Here is a 20,000-nt window from a genome sequence, read left to right on the forward strand (position 1 = left end):
GCCATGCTACTCATCAGAGAAATCAATGGAAACACCCCACTGTCTCCACCACAGTCTTCAGTCAAACGTCTTCTCTTGCAGGTGTTACTTTGAACTGATGCATGTGCTAATACCTCATGATTGATCAACACTCGTATCGATCATCTGCTACATCTGGTCAAGAGCCATACCACTTCTTTGTGTATGTTTGGAATCCATCAAGTTGATTGGGAGTTTGTCATACCCATCATTAACTGCTAGCTGTCATGTATCTTTCAATTCATTATCACTTGCAATTAACTATGGGGGAAGACGTTGAGCATGATCAATGTCATTGATTGATGCTGATGGCGACTTCAGAATACCCAGAAATATGACTGTGTGTGTGTGTTATGGACCAAAACCAGCAAAGGGAAATCTAAAGCAAAGTCGTTCCACACCTGAGATAGGATCCACCTACCATACATCACTCACGACAACACCCCCCCCCCACCCAGATACCCCCAATAGTTACAGACAAATGAGAACAAAGGAGAGGAATGGGGTATTCTGTGTGTGCAAGGGAGCCAGAGGGAAGACCAATGACAAACAGGAGTCTTAGCCAAGGTGTGTGTGTGAGTGTGTGTGTGTGTGTGTGTGTGTGTGTGAAAGAGAGAGAGGGGGGGGGGGCTGGAGAACAACAGACCCAATGGCTGCTGAACTATTCATTTTCACGCCTGCATCTCCCCCTCCTCCTCGTCTTCCTCGTCTTCCTCGGTGTCAGGAAGAGGAAGAGGGAGAGGGAGAGGGGAGGACGGATGGCACGTGGCGGCGCTCACTCTTCTGCGCTGGCGTCTGACTCACGACTCGGCAGCGGTGAGCAGATCTGTCAGACATGAGCTGCTTCTCCAATTTACAGCAGGAAAAATGGAGACCGAGTGAGTGATGTGTGCGTACGAGTGGGAGTGTGTGAACCCAGCGCACGTGTGTGTGTGTGTGTATCTGTCTCTGTGTGTGTGTGTGTGTGTGTGCGTATCTGTCTCTCTGTGTGTGTGTGTGTGTGTGTCTGTGTGTGTGTGTCTGTGTGTGTGTGTGTGTGTGTGTGTGTCTGTGTGTGTGTGTGTGTGTGTGTGTGTGTGTGTGTGTGTGTGTGTGTGTGTGTGTGTATGTGTGTATGTGTATGCAGTCGGGCTGTGCTGAAGCTGTGCAGTGGTAGCTTCATTCATCACACCCATCAACACCAACACACACACACTATCCATCTGTGTTTCAGGCTTGTGCAAAATTCAGAACTTCAGAGTTGGCCTCCATTCAAGTCATGGATTGGCATTTTAATTGAATCGGCTCCGCCCCACATGAAGTTGAATTGGAATTGGAATTGGAATGACAGGAAGTGGAATTAAATGTATGGCAATTCAAAGCAATTCCACAGTCACACAACAGAAATAATGTGTTGAATCTCAAATCCATTCAGTGTTGGGAAGGTTACTTTGGAAATGTAATTGGTTACTGTTATAAGTTGTGTGTTTGATACAATCATATCTGACATATACTGTGAAAGCTTCATTGTTAAACACAACCCTTAAATTTTGTATTTCTTTCAAATGTCATTGAATTTAAATTCTGTATCCTTTAATTCAAATTTGAATTGTAATTCTACTGTAGATCCTGTTTTTGACCTCAATTCAAGCTCAACAATTGAATTGGAATTTAGGAGTCATTCTCAATTCAATTCTGAATTTTGCACAAGCCTGCCGTGTTTGTTGCTAAATGTCACACATTAGCAATGCAGCGTAGCGCAGTGGAAGGGTAAGGTGGCAGCACTTCCTTCCTGCCGTGTTGTTGTGCTGAAGGCTCCAGTCCACTCCACTCTGCTCTGCTCTGTCTGGTGAGAGGCCAATGATGTTAATGAGGGGGGTGGGGGTTGTTGAGACCTGCTGGTGTGGAGGTGTGTGTGTGTGTGGGGGGGGGGGGGGGGGGGGGGGGGGGGGCGCTAAGGCAGAGATGACCCACCCCCCAACAGAGAGGCTAATGAGCAGCCCAAGCAAAGCCAACCTTGCCCTGCGGCACTCTCACTCTCAACCAGCTCCCCCTGGGGTGTCCCACTATGTGTCTGTGTGTGTGTGTGTGTGTGTGTGTGTGTGTGTGTGTGTGTGTGTGTATGTGTCACTCTGTCTGTGTGTGTGTGTGTGTGTGTGTGTGTGTGTGTGTCTGTGTGTGTAGCTGTAGCTGTAGCTGTGTGTGTGTGTGTGTGTCTGTGAGTGTGTGTGTGTGAATTAACTACTGGGGGAAGCGGTGCTGATGAGAGTGGTAAGAGGGAGATGTGATCCCTGTGCCTGTGGTGGGGGAGGCGGCAGTGGAGGATGCATACATGAGACTTGTTAATAGAGGCCTGGGTCCCAGGTGACATCCAGCCCTACAGCATCGACCCCCCACCACACAGGACTGGGGGATCTAATCTCCCACGCGCTCCCTCTCCCTCTCGCCCGGCCTGCTTCCCCCCACGCTCGCTCTCCCTGCCTCAGTGACCACACCAACATGCCTCCCATCTACATAACAATAGCTCTCATAGCCCTCAGGGAGATGAATATGTGTATGTGCTTCGCTGACTGTGCGTGTGTGTTTGTGTATGTGCTCCACTGAGTGTATGTGTGTGTGCATTATGCTGTGTGTGTTGTATTGAGTGTGTGTGCATGTGTGTGTGTGTGTGTGTGCGTGCTTCACTGAGTGTATGTGTGTGTGCATTATGCTGTGTGTGTTGTATTGAGTGTGTGCGAGTGTGTGTGTGTGTGTGCTCCACTGAGTGTATGTGTGTGTGCATTATGCTGTCTGTGTTGTATTGTGTGTGTGTGTGTGTGTGTGTGTGTGTGTGTTTTCTGTGTGTGAGAGAGAGAGTTTGTGTGCGTGTGCTTCACTGAGTATATGTGTGTGTTGTATTGTGCCTGTGTGTGTGTGTGTGTGTGTGTGTGTGTGCAGGTGTGTGTGTGTGTGTGTGTGTGTGTGCAGGTGTCTGTGCAGGTGTGTGTGTGTGTGTGTGTGTGTGTGTGTGTGTGTGTGTGTGTCTGTACATGTCTGTCTGTCTCTCTGTGTGTATGTCCGTATGGACAGGCAAATTTGCCTATGAACGGCTTTGGACCATTTATAAAGAGCACTTAAATATAACATTTGAAGTCTACCAAGGAGAATTTTAGAGCCGTTTTTGTCGATAAGTAGGTGCTGGTCCATTCTGTGGACATAATGATATGTGACGCACACATGGTTAGGGCCAAGGATACCTTTACTCACGCCTCCTCTTTCCCACTCCACACATTTCCAATGTCAGGGCCAGTCAAATGGAACCCATTTGTATCAATTACCGAGCATCTTTTCCTTAAAGATTTCGACACATTAAAGATGATTATCTCTAATCGCTGGGAAATTGCGTGCGGCTTGGCTTCGGCGAGAGCATGAGAGAGAGCAAAGCCGAGGACGAGACGATGGCAAAGAATAGCGACCGTAACCCGACTTCACACCGCATGTCCGTCCTCGAGGCTTTTTTTCCCGCCCCGCGACGCAGCGCACCCAGGGAGGCGGAGAGGACGAGTCCGAGCGGACGTGCACTAGAGCCACCTCTCGCTGCGCACAGGTTAAGATTAGGGGCTAGATATGGGCCGTGCCATTTGGGTCACAGATGTGGAACACAGGCAGGCAGCACAAACTACAGCTACTGATCTTGCAGCACTTGGCTCAACACAAAGGGGCCCTGCAAAGCCTTTATGTGAGTGCAGAAAGGAACCAATTAAGACCAGTTCCCGACCAAACAAATCAGCCAAGCAGCAGGGGCAATGATGGTGCTGGGAACAGCGACAGTGACTTCTGTCCAGGCTTTTTGTTAACAGCCTAAGAATATATGGCTGGTTATACGGAGGGGTCAGAACCACATGCTGCTAATGTTTGGTTGGTGACACATTACATCTAGAGTAAGTGATGATCTTCCTTTGATGTGCTTTGGTTTTCAGACAGAGATTTTCCAAATCACTGATTCCACAGCACACCAGTTTCCTGTGTGTAACAGCCTTCATAATTGGATGTGTTGAGACGAGTGGGGGAGTGATTAAGCTGACATAGATGGACTAGGGGAGGTCTATGCAGAGAGAAAAGGCACATTTATCAAGTGTAGTGTTTTCATGCAAGACTGCCACTGCTGATCGGCTGACCACTAATAAATGTCACAGAGCTTATCTTGAGATATCCCCAATGAGGGTACAACAGCAAAACACACAGCAACTATTCTCAAAGTCAAAACTCTATCTATCGGAGCTTCATTTGTATGTCTGGCTCACACAAACACTCTCACAAACATGGTGCAGACTGCAGTGCATACAAAGGTAAGTTTGACACTTTGGAGTTACTGCCAAAAAAATGAGACACACATTTTGTGTTTCTCCCTCCCTCCCTCTCCCTCTCTCTCTCTCTCTGATGTGGAGGTTAAACAGCACAGGCTGATTTTCCCCTGAGGAAAGTGTGTGTGTGTGTGTGTGTGTGTGTGTGTGTGTGTGTGTGTGTGCATGATTGGGGCAGAGGCCGTCACGGTTGGATGCTCCCCGCCGCACTGAAATCATCTGATGGAAAAGGGCTATTGATATTCAGTCATCACTTTCGCCAGTTGTCAGGGACGACAGCCGGCTCTACCCTTGATGCCAGGGTCCGGCGTCTGGTTGCCGCGCCGACACTCATCATCCCCACCTGCCCTCCCACCAATCACATCTCGGCTCCTCACACAATGCCAAGCAGAAAAGCCAGAGAGCGCCGGAGTGGTCAGTGGCACCGTTCTCAGGTCTGTGGCCTGGCAGAGATGCCCACTCAGGGACAGCAGGAGAGTTGATGCAGGTGCAGCGGTTAATGAAGGGGCACTGATCCTCTGCAATCTTAGAACATGCTTAGAGCGGACTGAACGTGGACTTGCTCCGTACCAACGCGCTGGTGTTCTCAGCTGGTCTGGATGATTAATTGGTTGATGTGCAACACACTCCACACGGCGAGACTCTGCTGGTCTTTGGCCAGAGACAGCCTGACGCTGCTGACCGCTGGCAGCAAACGTGTTAGCTGACCGATGTAGCACGTGTAAAATAACAGGGGAGCAGCGGCGGAGGCATTCGCCTCGCCGTAAAAAAAGCCCCCATGTACGGCCTTTTGTCCTCACAGGACAAAAAAAAAAAAAAACTGATTACAACCTCTTCCTGAAAGAAGATAAAAAAAAAGCTGCTCTCGCTCCATCGACACACTTCAGACGCACCTCTAATGATGACAGAAATGTCCTTTAATGAGAGCTCAAGTGTTGGCTCTCCAATTAGAGGCTCAAAAAAGAGACAGGGCTGTGGGAGGGGATGAGGGGCAACGGAGGCTGGAAGGAAGGAGGGAGAGAGGCAGCAGAAATGGAGAGGGAGAAAAGGGAATGAGAGTATTCCCCCCCTCTGCCTGCGGGTGATTTGAGTGGCCCCCTTTTTTTTTCCATCAGTGAGGATCATATCGAGCCCCTCCCTGGTCTCCGCAAAGTGGGGTGCTGCCAGAGTGGGGGGGGGGGAAGAGCGAGAAACAGAGACAAGAGGAGAAGAGAGAGACAGAAAAAGACACACAGAGAGAAAGAGCGAAAGAGAAGAGAAGAGTGTGCACATGTGCCGACAGCAGGGGCGGAGGGAGAGGAGATTTAAGTGGGTGGTTGGAGGGATCGTGGGTGTTGATGACAACAAAGACATGCAAGCAGTCCTGCTGAGAGTCTGATCAAAGTTGACATGCAGTTTCTCTCACTCCGTCTGCTCTCTCACTTTTCTCCCTCTTTAAGTTTTCTTCGCTCTCTTGTTCTCTTTTAGAGAGAAGCGCGTTTGCGTACTGTACACTGTGTGCTTTTAGCATGAACGCGATCCGTCTTTGCGTGCGTGCGTGCGGAATCGCGCCGCGCTCTGATGCCGGGCGCCGTCTTACCTCCTTGCCCGTGAGCACGTAGAGGTGCTGGTGGCTGGGGCTGAAGAGCAGCTCTCTCAGGATGGGGCTCCCCTCGCTCACCGCCATGTTCTCGTACAGCAGCGCCGGCTGGTTGACCGAGTTCACCAGGATCTGCGGAACAAAGAGAGACACAGAGGGTCAGCAGGCACGTCTCACCAGGGGAGCAGGCGAGAGGGGGGAAACGCCAAAACGCAGCTCTCTAGGAGGGAAGGATGAGGGGAAGAGGGAGGGAGGGAGAGAGGGAGAGAGAGGGGGAAGGTGTAGAAGATGAATGGGAAATCATTCCTGATCTGTCTGTCTAGATGACAGAGCAGGGTGAAGCCCCCTGCATCATAACCTACGTGTGTAAAATAAAATCTAATGCCCCGTAAATCTCAGCGTCTCTCCTATATTGGCTGACAACTTTACTGGCACACGCATTCCACCTCAATCTCAGGAGAAGGTAGTGATCAAACAGGAATGCACATACAGCCTACCACACACAGAGACAGGCACCGCAAACACACACAGGCACCGCAAACACACACAGGCACGGCAACACACACTTCTCTTCTTAGCTCTGTTCATATCAACATCTAGTATACTGTTTCTCATATCAACATCCAGTATCCTGTTTCTCATATCAACATCCAGTATACTGTTTCTCATATCAACATCCAGTATCCTGTTTCTCATATCAACATCCAGTATCCTGTTTTTCATATCAACATCCAGTATACTGTTTCTCATATCAACATCCAGTATCCTGTTTCATCCAGTATACCGTTTCTCTCTTTTAGATACAGTACGTACACACACACACAATATGAATACTACTACCAGAGGATGAGAATGCAGAAGTGTTAGTGCTAGTCAAAGTGTGGTTGATTGAGGAGGTAGCAGGGAGTAGAAAGGAGGGAGGAAGGGGATGACATGCGAGCACACACACACACACACACACACACACACACACACACACACACACACATAAACACACACATAAACACAAACACACACACACACACACACACACACACACACACACACATAAACACACACATAAACACAAACACACACACACACACACACACACACACACACACACACATAAACACAAACACACACACACACACACACACAAACACACACCACATTCTCACACAAACAGGTCCACATTCACAGCACTATTCCCTCTCTAGCATGCACACACACTCTCCCACACTGAGCCGCAGCAGTCTGCTTGACTCCATTATTATTTTCCCTTTAAGAGTGCTAGCGTGTCTCCACGCTCCATTCCCTCCCAGCAGTGGCTCAGCGGTCACTGCCACACGAGTGCTCTGGGGTCTGCCTAGCTAATACAGCCATTTAGCACCGACGCCTGAGCGGACAGATCCGCTGCGTTCGGGGGCCCGACGAAGCCACGAGCCCGAGAAAAAAAAGGCCCGAAAAACAAATAGTCCAAACGCTCGGCAGCCGCTGATAACAGCAGATGTGCGCTCTCTCCGAGCCCCAGCCCGACGCCTGGCTAGTCCGAGCTCCTGGCCCAAGTGTCCTGCAGAGGGGGCCTCCCTCTCTCTCCCTGCTTTCGGAGGCCTGCCGCCCCGAGGTCAAGGCAACGGGGCCCCCCCGCACGCTGTGGTATTTCAGGGCCTAATGATGTCCTCAGCTGCAGGTGCCTGAGACCCCACTGCTGATTAATGGCAGCGGGCCTTCACCAGCAGCACCACGGGAGCACATTAGCCAAGCCCTCTCCCTGCTAACGTCCCGGCGCTAATGACGGCCCAAACTGGAGCTGGGAGGACAGGAGGAGCGATGCGGAGACCCCGACTCCACCCGACCCACTTACACTTGTGCTTGATGATGCTATGCAGCAGGCCTGGAGATGTCTTCATTCATCGCAGATGTGTTTTTTAAGGTTTATGGAGCAGCTACTGCCCTGTAAAAAGGAGGCCATTTTGGCTCAAGGGCATGTCGGCAGTTCAGAGGTCAGCTGCACACAGGAAATGAGATAACTCGATGAAGGCGAAGGCAAGCCATAGCCAATTAACCAGTAGCGTGTACTGACGTTGAGTGAATGGAATGAAGAGGTTAAATAACCCAAATCCTCACTGTCAGGGGTCACATGATTCTCATGGGAGACTGGAAGTGAGTAATGAATGCGCCTTCCTCTCTTCTCCCTCCACTAGACTAAGTTGATTCTCTCTCTCTCTCTCTCTCTCTCTCTCTCTCTCTCTCCTCCCCCCCCCCCCCCCCCCCCCATCTCTCCCTGTCCCAAGCCATTCTCCAGCTCAATGATGTTCCCTCCAGGACACGCCTCATTAAAGAGGCGCTGATAAAAACCCAAGGACACAGCATCCTCTTCCTCGCCGCTTCCGGTACGCTTGCCAAACGGGGATAAAATAATTCCCCACCGTGGCAGGAGGATCCTCCCACTGAGTCCTCGCGCTTTCTTAAACAGAGTCATGGGGGGGGGGGAGCCACACTGCGGAGCAGCGGGAGCCCAGAACAATCCGGAAGATGTGCCGCGGGTTCCATCACCTTGGGCCCTCTTTTGTTTGTTTTTTTTCTTCTTTTTTATGTACTATCATACTGTTTAGCTTTCGTTTAGCCAGGATGTTCCACCAGAGGACATCTCTACCCCTGCCCTCTCCTCCGTGTTGGGGAAGGACTCCCCCGATTAGCAATTAGTCAGGACGCTAGACGCTCCTGCTGGAGTGGTGATGTATTAGCCCTGGTCTCCTCTCGCGGTGCGCAGCGCTGGGACAGATATATATCGGGGAATAGAGGGCTGTGGATTTTATTTCAGGCTCCTCAAGGGCAGGCAAAAGTGGGTCCACCACCACAGCGCCGCATTCACTCAGGGCCATGCGGGAGGAAAGCGATCAGCCCTGATGATTGTTTGAACAATGGCGGCTTGGCCGGGCGCCCACGCACCCTTTCTTCTTCTTTTTTTTTGCACGTGGGGGAAGAAAAGCGCAGCCTGCCCCCCGGTCCGCTCCGTCCTGCCTCATAAAGGTGTCGGCTGGAATGAAGTAGAAGGGACGACAAAACAAAAACAAATCCAATCCCAACCCCCAGGGCAGAGCGTTTTTACATCCCAGCGCAGTGGAGCGAGTTCAGCTTTATTGCTGTTGTCCCCAAAGTAGATACCATGTCACTTGCGCTCAATCACATGGAAGGGTCACGTCCCCCTACTCCACCGGGCTCCACTTCAACAGCTCGCTTTGTTTGCCAGCTACACTCCGGGGGAAATTCTCACAAACAATCTGAGAGGAACGACAAGATGGACCCAAAGAGCAAGTCACACATGACAGACTGTGCACGGTCTCGTGGCCTTTTGCCCTTCAATATCATCACAACACATCTGCTGCCGCGGCGGAGAGAAAATCCCATTTAGCAAAGCATAAAGGGTGTAAACTCAGCATTGGGTTTGGCTGCAGTATAGACATAGCCAAGTAGCGCAAGGTAGTAGATAGGATGCGATACAGTGTCAGCACTTGGTCCATTTTCACATACATTTAGAGTATATAAATTAAAAGGTTAAATGCCGAAGGCGTTGTCCACTAAGCTTTCCAGATTCAACCCAAACAGTGCACATATATTGCTTTCCCTGCATCTGAGGAGACCATGAGACCATGAAATCAAGAGCAGCAAACCATAAATTAAGCTACAGCTTGTCCCCTAACCTCAAGGTTTCAGGCGGATCTTTAATTAAGGTCACTCAGAGTTCAAACGAGGTCCCAACCCTGTGGCCGGCACCATGCTCCACACCAGTAATGAGCCAGATCCAATCGTCCGCAATCAAATCGCCGGACTCGCAGACTAATAAGATGAATTTGTTTAATTTTATAAGACGGCTTGCCACTGAAGGACCAGAATCCTCTGTGGAAATACCTGCACAGATTTTGACAGGCGACTGACAGCTGCTTTATCAGGGAACTCCAGTCTGGCCAAACACGATAGCCACCAACTGGAACCCAGTTGGTGAAAATCTATTCGGTCTTGGCTTAGATCAGTACAGCAGGCATTTGGCTAATTGAATAAAATGGGGGGCACTTTCCAGATGAGACAAAAACCAATTTCATTAGGACCCCCAAGGGCCAAGGATAACATGCATACTATGAGGCTGTTTTCAGACATTCCATGTGTTAACATGGAAATGCTTAAGCTTGATCAATACTCTGAGACCACACACTGGCCATTCAATATTGTGCTGCCTTTGTGTCTCTGCAAGGATAATACATATGTTAATGTGTCTATGGAAATGCACCTTGTACAAACGGAATACACAACTACAGGGCTACAGCAATTATTTTGATAGCTGATTAAGCTATTGACTATTTTATCAATCAACAGAGAATGTTGACACTGCTTGAGGCTGTTCCTTAAAAAAATTGTACAAATTGATTAACGATTACCAAAATAGTTGACGATTAATCTAATAGTCAATATTCTTTTGTTATTTTTTTTTAAATAAAATTAATTGTTGCAGCCTGATACACCTACAAGAGAAAGATTCCCTTCTGGGAGGATCTCTCCAAGAATGTATTTCCTCGAGATTATGGTCACAGGCTCAGTCCCTGCCTCAGTCATTGCAAGCGCCTCTTGATTGATTAATCACCACTATATGGATACTGTTTTTAGAATTGATTTAGATTAAGTGTTAGTTAGTATAATTTGTATTTTAGTATATTCTTTATCTTCTACTGTCCTTATTGCTTATTTGTGTTTTTATATTATACACTTTTAATTACTTTTTCTGCTGTTAGTGAATGTGTGTGTGTTGTCTGTATGCTACTGAGACCCTGAATATTCCCTGGGGATCAATAAAGTATCTATCTATCTATCTATCTATCTATCAGTTTTATTTTTATCTATCTATCTATCTATCTATCAGTTTTATTATTTCAGCTTATATCAGTCAGTGCTCCTTCAGCCTCATTTCCTCTGATAAACGCTTGCCAAGCCTAGGGGTGTACAGTAGGAGGACTGTACACCCCTGAGGGTGGTGATGGGGGGTACTGTAACACCATCCCATTGAAGCCAGGCTGAGGCAGAGTGTCTCCAGCCGACAAGAGCAACCCTTCCTGGAGGGCATCCAAAGTATCCGGCAAGTCCTGCTGACTTCACAGTCTGTACCTTGCTCAGGAAAAAAAAAAAAAAAAGAATGACTGAGAAGAAAAAAAGACCCTTGTACACACAAACTCATTGAGCGAGATCAGCGAGATAGATTACTCAGTGAAATTAATCATCGTGCGCTCGCTGCACCAGTGGCCGCACCACAGGAAGTCAGAAATAAAAAAATAAAAAAATAAAAAACTGGCGTGGACAGACGGGCTCTGACGGGTCTCCGTGGCGGCGTTGTGGACGCATGGTGTCCTGCATGAGGGGCCCGGTGAGCAGCGTCCTTAACGTGAGCGGAGAGGAGGAGAGGAAGGTTTGCCTTTGTGCGAGTGAAGACTATGAATAACCCGACCCTCCTCCCCTCCGCGCTTCCTCGTATTAGTGTCGCATCTGTTCACCCAGAAAAGCACACCGGAGCGCAGCGAACACCCGAGCCACAACGCAGAGAGAAAGAGACAAGCGCCGGTCTCCAGGGAGCGCCAGGGATGTCTCAGCCTCCACCCTTTTTAATCTTTCAGGCCCTCTGCGGGTGGAGATTCTCCCCGCGCCAGTCAACCCCCACCGCTGCTACAACCAGCACTCCCCGGCGCTCTTGACATAACTAGGTCTCTCCGTGAATAATAAACCAGCCAACAGATTCCTGCCTTTGATATGTGACCCATTGAAGTGGAGATCTGCATCTGATTGAGCACAAGCGCTGGCTAATTAATGAGACGGAGGGGACACGCACTGCTGCTGCTGCTGGAGCCGATGCTGGGGCCACTGTTGAGCTCTGCCATCGCTGCCCAGGCCAAGTCAGCTCCCCAGGGAGAGCCGCGCTCGGAGCTGAGGGGAGATTTAGGGGCTCCTAGAGGGACAAAGCTCAGGCCCTGGTGGAGGGACCTTTGCCTTAAATATGGAAAGGGGTTCAGCTAAGGTGGTGAGGGTCATCGCCATGAAGAGCAAGTAGAGTCATCAGGCATTCTGTCTCTTCAAGAGGCCTTCCTTTCACCTTACCAACAAAGAGCTGATCAGTGGAGCCGCGTGGCTGCAGCACAAAGCAGGTGGAGCATCTTCTTTATTGGCTGATCTCCAGTGGAGCCGCGTGGCGGCAGCACAAAGCAGGTGGAGCATCTTCTTTATTGGGTGAGGGATGAGGGCACGTGCAGGAGAGGAGGTAATCGAGGGAGTCGTGAAATCTGTGATTACAGCCCACCCTGGCCAGCTGGGACCTCCACAGCCTGTGCTGCCGTCCTGCTGCAAGGTCATCAGCACACCGCCTGACCTCTGCCTAGCCTAAATCACCATATCAATCTCACTACCTTTGAGCCCAACAAGGCTAAACACTTCTTGAAGGTTCCATTGCCTCCTCTCTGCATGTCTTAGTGGGACAAATTGGTAATTCTGGCAGCAGCTGATTCCCCCCCCCCCCCCCCCTCTTTCATGCAAAAGGCTTGTTTCTCAAAGCGCTGTGTTGTGGAAAAGGTTAATACTGTTGCAAAGCATTGCTCCTTGGCCTAGATAAGGTTACTGTGGAAATAAGTATGCCCCAAGAGGCCAGGGGAAAAAAGACAGCAGGGACAGACTGGCCGATGAACCAGTAAAGGAAAAGAGAGGGCCAACGGAGAGACTCAGAGGTCTCAAGATACCTGCCCTGAAGTTCTTGTTTTCAAAACCCCAGCCACGAGCGTTTTATTATGACAACTCTTACTGTAGATGATGCCTGTTCCCTATTGCTCTCTCTCTCTCCCTCTCTCTCTCTTTTTCTCTTTTCCCCCTCTCTCCCTCTCTATCCCTCTCTCCTTGCCGCTACATTTCACCTCCGAGCAATATCTGATTTGGCTCAGGGGTCTGTAGGGTCCTTGAAGCATTGCAAGGCATTTCATTTCTATTGTCTCTCTCCTCTCTCCAGCCTCCTCCATGTCCTCTGACGCTCCAGACACACACCAGCAGTCAAGCGGGACCGACTGTCCTGCTGAAACTAGTTGAAAAAATGGCGGATGGCCTGAAGAGAATAAGAAAGTGACTCCTAAGCCCTCGCCCATTTGTCAGTGGCAGCACAGTGGTAGTGAGTGGGCACGCGACCCTCTCACGTCATCATCTGAAGATAGCAACAGAGAACACTAACGAGGAGATCTAGCCAACAAAGCTAAGTATGAGGACCTGCCATGGTTAGCAATAGCAGCAATGTAGTTTGCTCATAATTATACTCTCATAATGTCACTCATAATTACACTCTCAGGTGAAAGAACTGTACTTCCAACAGGTCAATCAATGAGACAGGGATCATGGTCTTCTTACATGACGGGGGTCATTTTGCTGCATTCTCGGCATCCGTCGTCATACTCCCTATCCTTTTGAGAAAATGGACTATTCCTCACGCGGCCACATGAAAGCAAACCCAGAACAGATGCCCATCTGTGGGAGAGTACTACTGCACACGCGGCTCGGGGTGGCTGTATGTGGGAGAATATAGGTCAGCTCTGCAAACAGAGCATGGCTCTTTTACGCCTCTCAGGCTACTACAGAAGCCAAGGAGACAGGAAACAAACTCTCTCTTCAGCTGGCTGCTGTTTAACATTTCCATCTTGTCCAACCCTCTTGATTGATGAGTGGATGGTGACTTTGGCCCTTTCACTTCTGCCGCGGACAAAAAAAAAAAAACAGCCTCTAATTATGTAATTTCCTTGGTTACTGACAGGAGGACTGGCATCTCTTCAGATGTAACTTTCCCCCCTCTCTGCTCTAAAGTGCATATGCCACTCAAACACCTGCGCTAAAGCAACACGCCACAAACGAGTGGCCCCCACGGGCACAGTGGTGAACACAGGAGCCAGGAGCGACCGCAACGCCACGGAGCTCCCAAAGGCCAATTAGGTGACGACGACAACATCCCGACACGCGTTTGGACACGGGCCCTCGTCTGCATCCTGACGGCGGGCGCGGAGTCACCTGAGTGCGCTCCCTGTGGAGAGGTGCCATTAGGAGCCATCATAACACGCGCGGGAGCAGCTGGGAGAGCGGAGGGGCCGAAGGGGGAGACGATCGGCTCCGCTCATAATAATCCCACTGAAGCCGCAGTCACGACGGAGGGCAGTCACCCCGCCGCCCAGCGGCACACTGATGATGCAATATGGCCCACTGAGCTATGCAGGAAACACAGCAGAGCGGGAAGGCAATTACTAGCCAAGATCTACACAACAGACAAAAACAGCCGAGAACCGCTGAGAGCTTTCATTTAAGCATTTGGGTCTGAAACCGTATAAACTGGAGGCACCACAATATCTGCAAAAGCCCTGGTGAAAGCAGATGTACAACAGAGTTTTATGGTTGACCAAGCAACAATTTAGCATTATGTTGACATACAGACTACGTTCAAATTCCCTTTTTTTAATGGACTTCTGGGATAATTCCCATTCGGAGAGAGAGGTGTCACTTCACCCCTTGTGAGGCGAGCATGAATCATACAAGGCAAAGGATTTGACAAAGCTAAAATCAATAGCAACCACAGACAGGCATTGACGTTAACATACACTAAAATGATTTGGATAGCGTAGCCCCCATTTAGACTTAAAAGTATGAATCAATTGACATTTAAGGAACGGCAATGCTGTGGCTTCCTGAGCTGAAGTAAATGGAGGCTTTTATGGAGTCCATCTGTAGTAAAGAGGGAAAAAAGGAGACAAAAGACTCCTAAGAATTGTGCGTGTGGGTGTATGTGTTTTGTGTGTGAGTGTGAGTGTGAGTGTGAGTGTGAGTGTGAGTGTGAGTGTGTGTGTGTGTGTGTGTGTGTGCATGTGCACACTTGCATGTGTGTGTGTGTGCATACATAAAGGCGCCACAATTGGGCAAAATGACCAGTGATGAGGCATTAATGAGGACACATTAAAACAAGCAGCCATCAGAGACGTCTGCGCCAGACAGAGCCCCTCACATCTTGGCCTCTGATTGGTGTTCTAGTGGCCAGCCGTCTCAAAGGGGCATGTGGTTGGACAAAGAAAGAAGCATCCACCAGCTCCACCTCTTATTCCATTCAGGCAGTGAGAGGGACACATCCGTTGGGATGGCAGCTTGCTTGACTGGTTTTAACTGACACCGTTGTCCCTGTCTGTGTACTTTTGCCAGTTAAGAGCCAGCCTCCAACTGGTGTGTTGGGGGAGAATAAACGTCTCAAGATGGACAGAAGAAGGACGACGAGCACGTGCAGTCCATCTCCCGCTCGGCCTGCCCGTAAACGAGAGGCGCCGGCTCGTCATGACAGACACTCCATCACGGCGGTGTGTTCGGACGGCACCGTGTTGACGTTGAGATAGAGCGGTCAGGACCTGGCTGTTGACTGAGGCCCTGTTAAGTGCAGCTGTAAACATGACCCTCGACCCCCCACACAGACACAAATGAAACAGAGGAAAGCGCCGAGCAGGGCCTGAGTGCACAGGAAGTGGCCGAGTGAAGCCCAGATGAAAGAGGGGAGCATCAGACGTGATCACACCCTGTCACAAATGAGGACATGAAAGAGAGGAATAGAAGATGAGTGTGTGTGAGGGGGTTGTGAAGACGGTGTGTGTGTGTGTGTGTGTGTGTGTGTGTGTGTGTGTGTGTGTGTGTGGGGGGGGGGGGGTTCAAAAGAGTGCGCTACTTCCATTGAATGTATAATAAATCCCCCACCCCAACCCACCCCCCTAAAGCTTTTGTGCGCCGTGGGGCCTGTTGTTCCTCGGCTGGCTTATCTGGCTGCCTAGGTGATTAATTCAGGGACAGTTGTGGAGGAGCGGCCGCCGGCGAGGCTCACAGAGAGGCCGCCACGCTTGAAAGGCCACCGACTTATCAGCCCGGAACACCCAGCCCATGCTCTCGCATGCCATCACCTCTCACACCCCCTGCACCCAACAGCAAGGATACACACACACACACACTTACGTACCCCGCACACACACACGCACACACACACTTACGTACCCCGCACACACACACACACACACACACACACACACACACACACACACACTTACGTACCCCGCACACACACACACACACACACACACACACACACACACACACACACACACACACACACACACATTACAGACAGGATAGCAAACGTATTGCGTCTGCATACAAATACATTCAGACAACAATACTGAATTCTGCATTCAAACACACACACACACACACACACACAAAATCTTTGTGCGTCACCAATGAATGCGACCCACATGTGCACAAGGGCTTCTACCCCAAACAAGCCCTGAGTGTGCATATGCATGTGCATGCAGTGCAGTGCGGTCCTACACAAACGCCGCCGCGTTTATCACACACAAAGTAACAGGAAGTGTAAACCAAGCGCCGGTGAAGCAGACGTGCTCGACTCCGCTCATCATCATACGACCTAGTTTCCCTGCAAAAAGTTTTCTCTCTCCTTCCCTTCCCCTCTCTCTCTCTCTCTCTCTCTCTCTCTCACACACACACAGACAAACATACACACGTAGAGTCGCACACACGCACAAAGACATAAAAACAGATGAGGCTATGATAATGAATCGGAGCTCCTGGGTTCCCTTCCCAGAGAGGGGAGAGTGGGGGCGAGAGGAGGGGGCGAGAGGGGGGGGGGGGAGGGGGGGGGGGGGTGAGAGGGGGGGGGGGGTTGAGAGGAGGGGGGGTGGAGGGGGGGGGGGGGGGGTTGAGAGGGGAGTAGACAGGAGAGGAGCCACGGTGAGTACACAGAGAATTCCTGTCAGCACAAAATGAATGAAAGATGTGTCTTTCCAGCCGAGCACATTCCCTCTCAACATCTGTGGAAGAAGCGCAAGTAGCCTGGCTCTCTCTCTCTCTCTGTGTGTGTGTGTGTGTGTGTGTGTGTGTGTGTGTGTGTACTTTGTCTGCTTTGGGATAAGAGCCTTGAAGAGCAGTGAGGAAGTGCTTCCTTTGCACCTAGCTTCAGGGAGGAAAAAACACTGCTGACATAAAATATTACTGAATAAGTGATATGTGGACTTCACGTTGGGCTGCAAGGATCATACTCATATTTCATTCCAAATAACCCACACTCACTGCAGCTGTATAGGATCTGCATATCATATATATTTCAATAGCATACCTTTCCACAATGTCTATACAAATGTGTACCATTCAGTTGGGCTCCTATCTCGCTGACTGTCAGATCCGGATTACATTGCTAGGCATTTGCTTTCAAATAGCACTTCTGTTTGGTGGGCAAGATAGGAAAGCAAACCTTCAAAAGATGCTTCAAAATGGTCCACAGCACCAGGCACATTCAAGCGAGCATCTTCACATAATTGAATGGAAACTAATTCTGCTGGCAGGACAATTGTGAAAAACACATCGCACCCAACTCTATTGTGTTCTGCCTAGACAGGGAGCTTTTTACTGTCTGCCAGCTACTCATTCGGCTCAATCAAAGGGAAAAAGGGCATTGGTAAAAGCTTCTTTGCTGACAACCCCGGCATCAAGTCAAATCACACCGATCCATTATTCCCTTCAAAGAGAGTTGGTTTCGCGTCATCTTGGTAAGGCATCACTCGGGGCCATCTGCTACGCCCTAATTGCAGGTCTTGGCCCAGGGACCCCCTGCCTCTACATTCTGTGGATTCCGGCCCCCGACGCCCGACCGCACAGTGGGGGCTTTCTGACGACTCGGCCAACCTCGGCACGGCTAGTCCACATTCTCCGCTAACCACGGCCGAGAGCAGCGGCCACTTTGAGCGGTGGCGAGAGACAAAGGGTCACTAATGGAGCGGCGCGCTAATCGTCGGGTGCAGAGGCGTAGGGGAGAGGTCGGCGCGGACCGCCAAATGATTAGCTCACCACATCCACGCTTTGTGTCCCGCTGACCATCGCCTGATGGCCAGCTTAAGGCCAGAGAGCGGGGGTGGAGAGTGGGTGGTGCGGTGAGGGGAAGAGAGAGAGAGAGAGAGAGAGAGAGAGAGAGAGAGAGAGAGAGAGAGAGAGAGAAAGGGTGAAGATGGAGGAAGGGTTCATGTTAATGACCATCACAACCTCCACTACACATTCTGTGAGAAAGTTTGAACACAGAAGCTTTTGAACACCATTACAAATGACCAGAGAGACAAGACAATGACGAGAGACAATTTTTATTTCATGAGACACTGTCTTGGTGACTTCATTTCATTGTGGCTGCTTTACAGAAACTATGCAGTCTATGGTTCCTCACATTATTGAGAGACAGTTCCAATCCATCCCAAAAGCAAATTAATAATCAAGCCCTTCTGAAGTGACTTTGTCAACAGCAAATTCCTGCTCTGTGGCTACATCTGACCAAAGGAATGACACACAGCTCACTGGTTGCGCTCCACGGCTTCGACCTCTCCACTGCGGGAAATCAGTGATGCTGGGCTGCAGGGACCACTGCCTCCAGCAGAGGGCGTCGGGCCAAGCAGCAGCAGCAGCACTGAGCACACCTCCACTTGTGGTCACAGGCCAGCAAATTAAAACAATCCATCAACATTATGGCTTTTAATCCACATGTTCTCAGAAAACACCTATTGCTTCTCTCCACTCGTTTCCCTGTCTTTGCCCCCTCTATCTATATTTTACTCTCTCTCTTCTCCAGGTCTTTGTTCTATATTACATTGGACACTAAATCATTAACCCACTGCCACAGCCAGAAAGCCCTCCTGAATGCCAAAAGACGTCAGGAATGAGTAATGCCAGGAGTCGCAGGAGAGGAAAAATGTTTTTCAAACAAGGTGTCGGTAAAGAGGGGGAGAACAATGGAATGATCTATCGGCCGAAGGACACGTCCGGTATATCAGCCCCAAGGGGGGGGGGCGGGGTGCTGAGGAGGCTGTGGTCCTTCATGCAGGTAAGTGCCCACTCCCTGCACACGAGGAGGCCAGAAGACTCAGGTCAGCAGACTGATCCTGAAGCCTCCCTGCACATAAACGCTGCCCTGACCTGAATTAAGAACCAGTGAGGTGTGTGTGAGTGTTTTATGAAGGAGACCCAGAGACAAAGCTATCAATTAGATCATAACTACCAACCTTATAAACTTGCTCTTTGTAACAGTGCTGTTCTCTTGTTAGCACATATATACAGTACAGCTTCAAGCATGGCGTGTCAGTGCCCAGGGGATTATACACTCCACATGTTTGCATATGGCTGATTCCTCGCTGCCTAACCTTGGCCAGAGAATGAGTCTGTGAGGCAAGAGCTGGAATGCAAAAAGTAGAGATATGAAAAAGACAGGGAGGCAGAGAGAAAGAGTGAGGAAGAGAGAGAAAGCGAGAGAGCAAGAGAGAGATAAAGAAAGCATGTTACTCCTTGCACACTGTATTCATATGTGTAATTACAAAGGAAACGATAAGCCGGCTCCCGTGGGACCACCGCCTCTAATTATAGAGCCACTGGAGCTTCAAATTGCCATTTAAAGCAGCCATATGCAATTACACAATGCCACACTCCTGTTGTCATCTGCAGTTCTGTCAAGGGATGGCAGGTAGTGCCACTATGCCAGTCTGCCATCCCATAATGCACCTCCACGTGCAGGCACATGTCGCTGACTGTATCTCTGCTGGACTTGGGAAACAAGCTTGAGGCCACTCTCTGTATCTCAGACATACTGGATATGTGGCTTTACACAAAATGGCAAAGATATTCCTACGTAGGCAGAGGTGATTTTATTCAGAAATGATGTTTAATCCATTTCAAAAAATGAGGCTTGTGGTTGGACATTGTGCAAAGTTAACTCAGCAGTAAATCAGAGAAACAGATGGAAACTCAGAAACCCCTGTATTCTCAACCAAGGCCAATGTTTACATACTTTAATACCCGTGACTCCTTCTGAAAACCAAAGAGAACCAGCAATACAAACTACCACAAAGAAAGAGAGAAAAAGCGAGTGAGCAAGAGAGAATGGGAGAGAAAAAAACATTAATGGAAAAGAGAGAGAAAGAGGTACCAAGGAAATAGAGAGACACAACCATTCATGCCATTGCTGCATT

General features: G+C 49.6%; 1 protein-coding gene across 3 annotated transcripts in view; it reads right to left on the reverse strand.

Moving 5' to 3' along the window:
- The window catches only part of plxna1a (plexin A1a), a 162,012-nt gene that overhangs the window by 78,644 nt on the left and 63,368 nt on the right, over window positions 1-20,000 (reverse strand). For all 3 annotated transcript variants that reach the window (XM_076275564.1, XM_076275563.1, XM_076275565.1), the window contains exon 4: window positions 5,920-6,051. In XM_076275564.1, coding sequence (XP_076131679.1) covers window positions 5,920-6,051 — 132 coding nt within the window. The remainder of the gene's footprint in view (window positions 1-5,919; window positions 6,052-20,000) is intronic.

Source organism: Alosa pseudoharengus, unplaced genomic scaffold, assembly GCF_046254945.1.
Source record: "Alosa pseudoharengus isolate Yale_2024_CS ecotype anadromous, Long Island Sound unplaced genomic scaffold, YU_APseudo_1.1 YU_APseudo_1.1_scf_9, whole genome shotgun sequence".
In the NCBI taxonomy this organism is placed as follows: Eukaryota; Metazoa; Chordata; class Actinopteri; order Clupeiformes; family Clupeidae; genus Alosa; species Alosa pseudoharengus.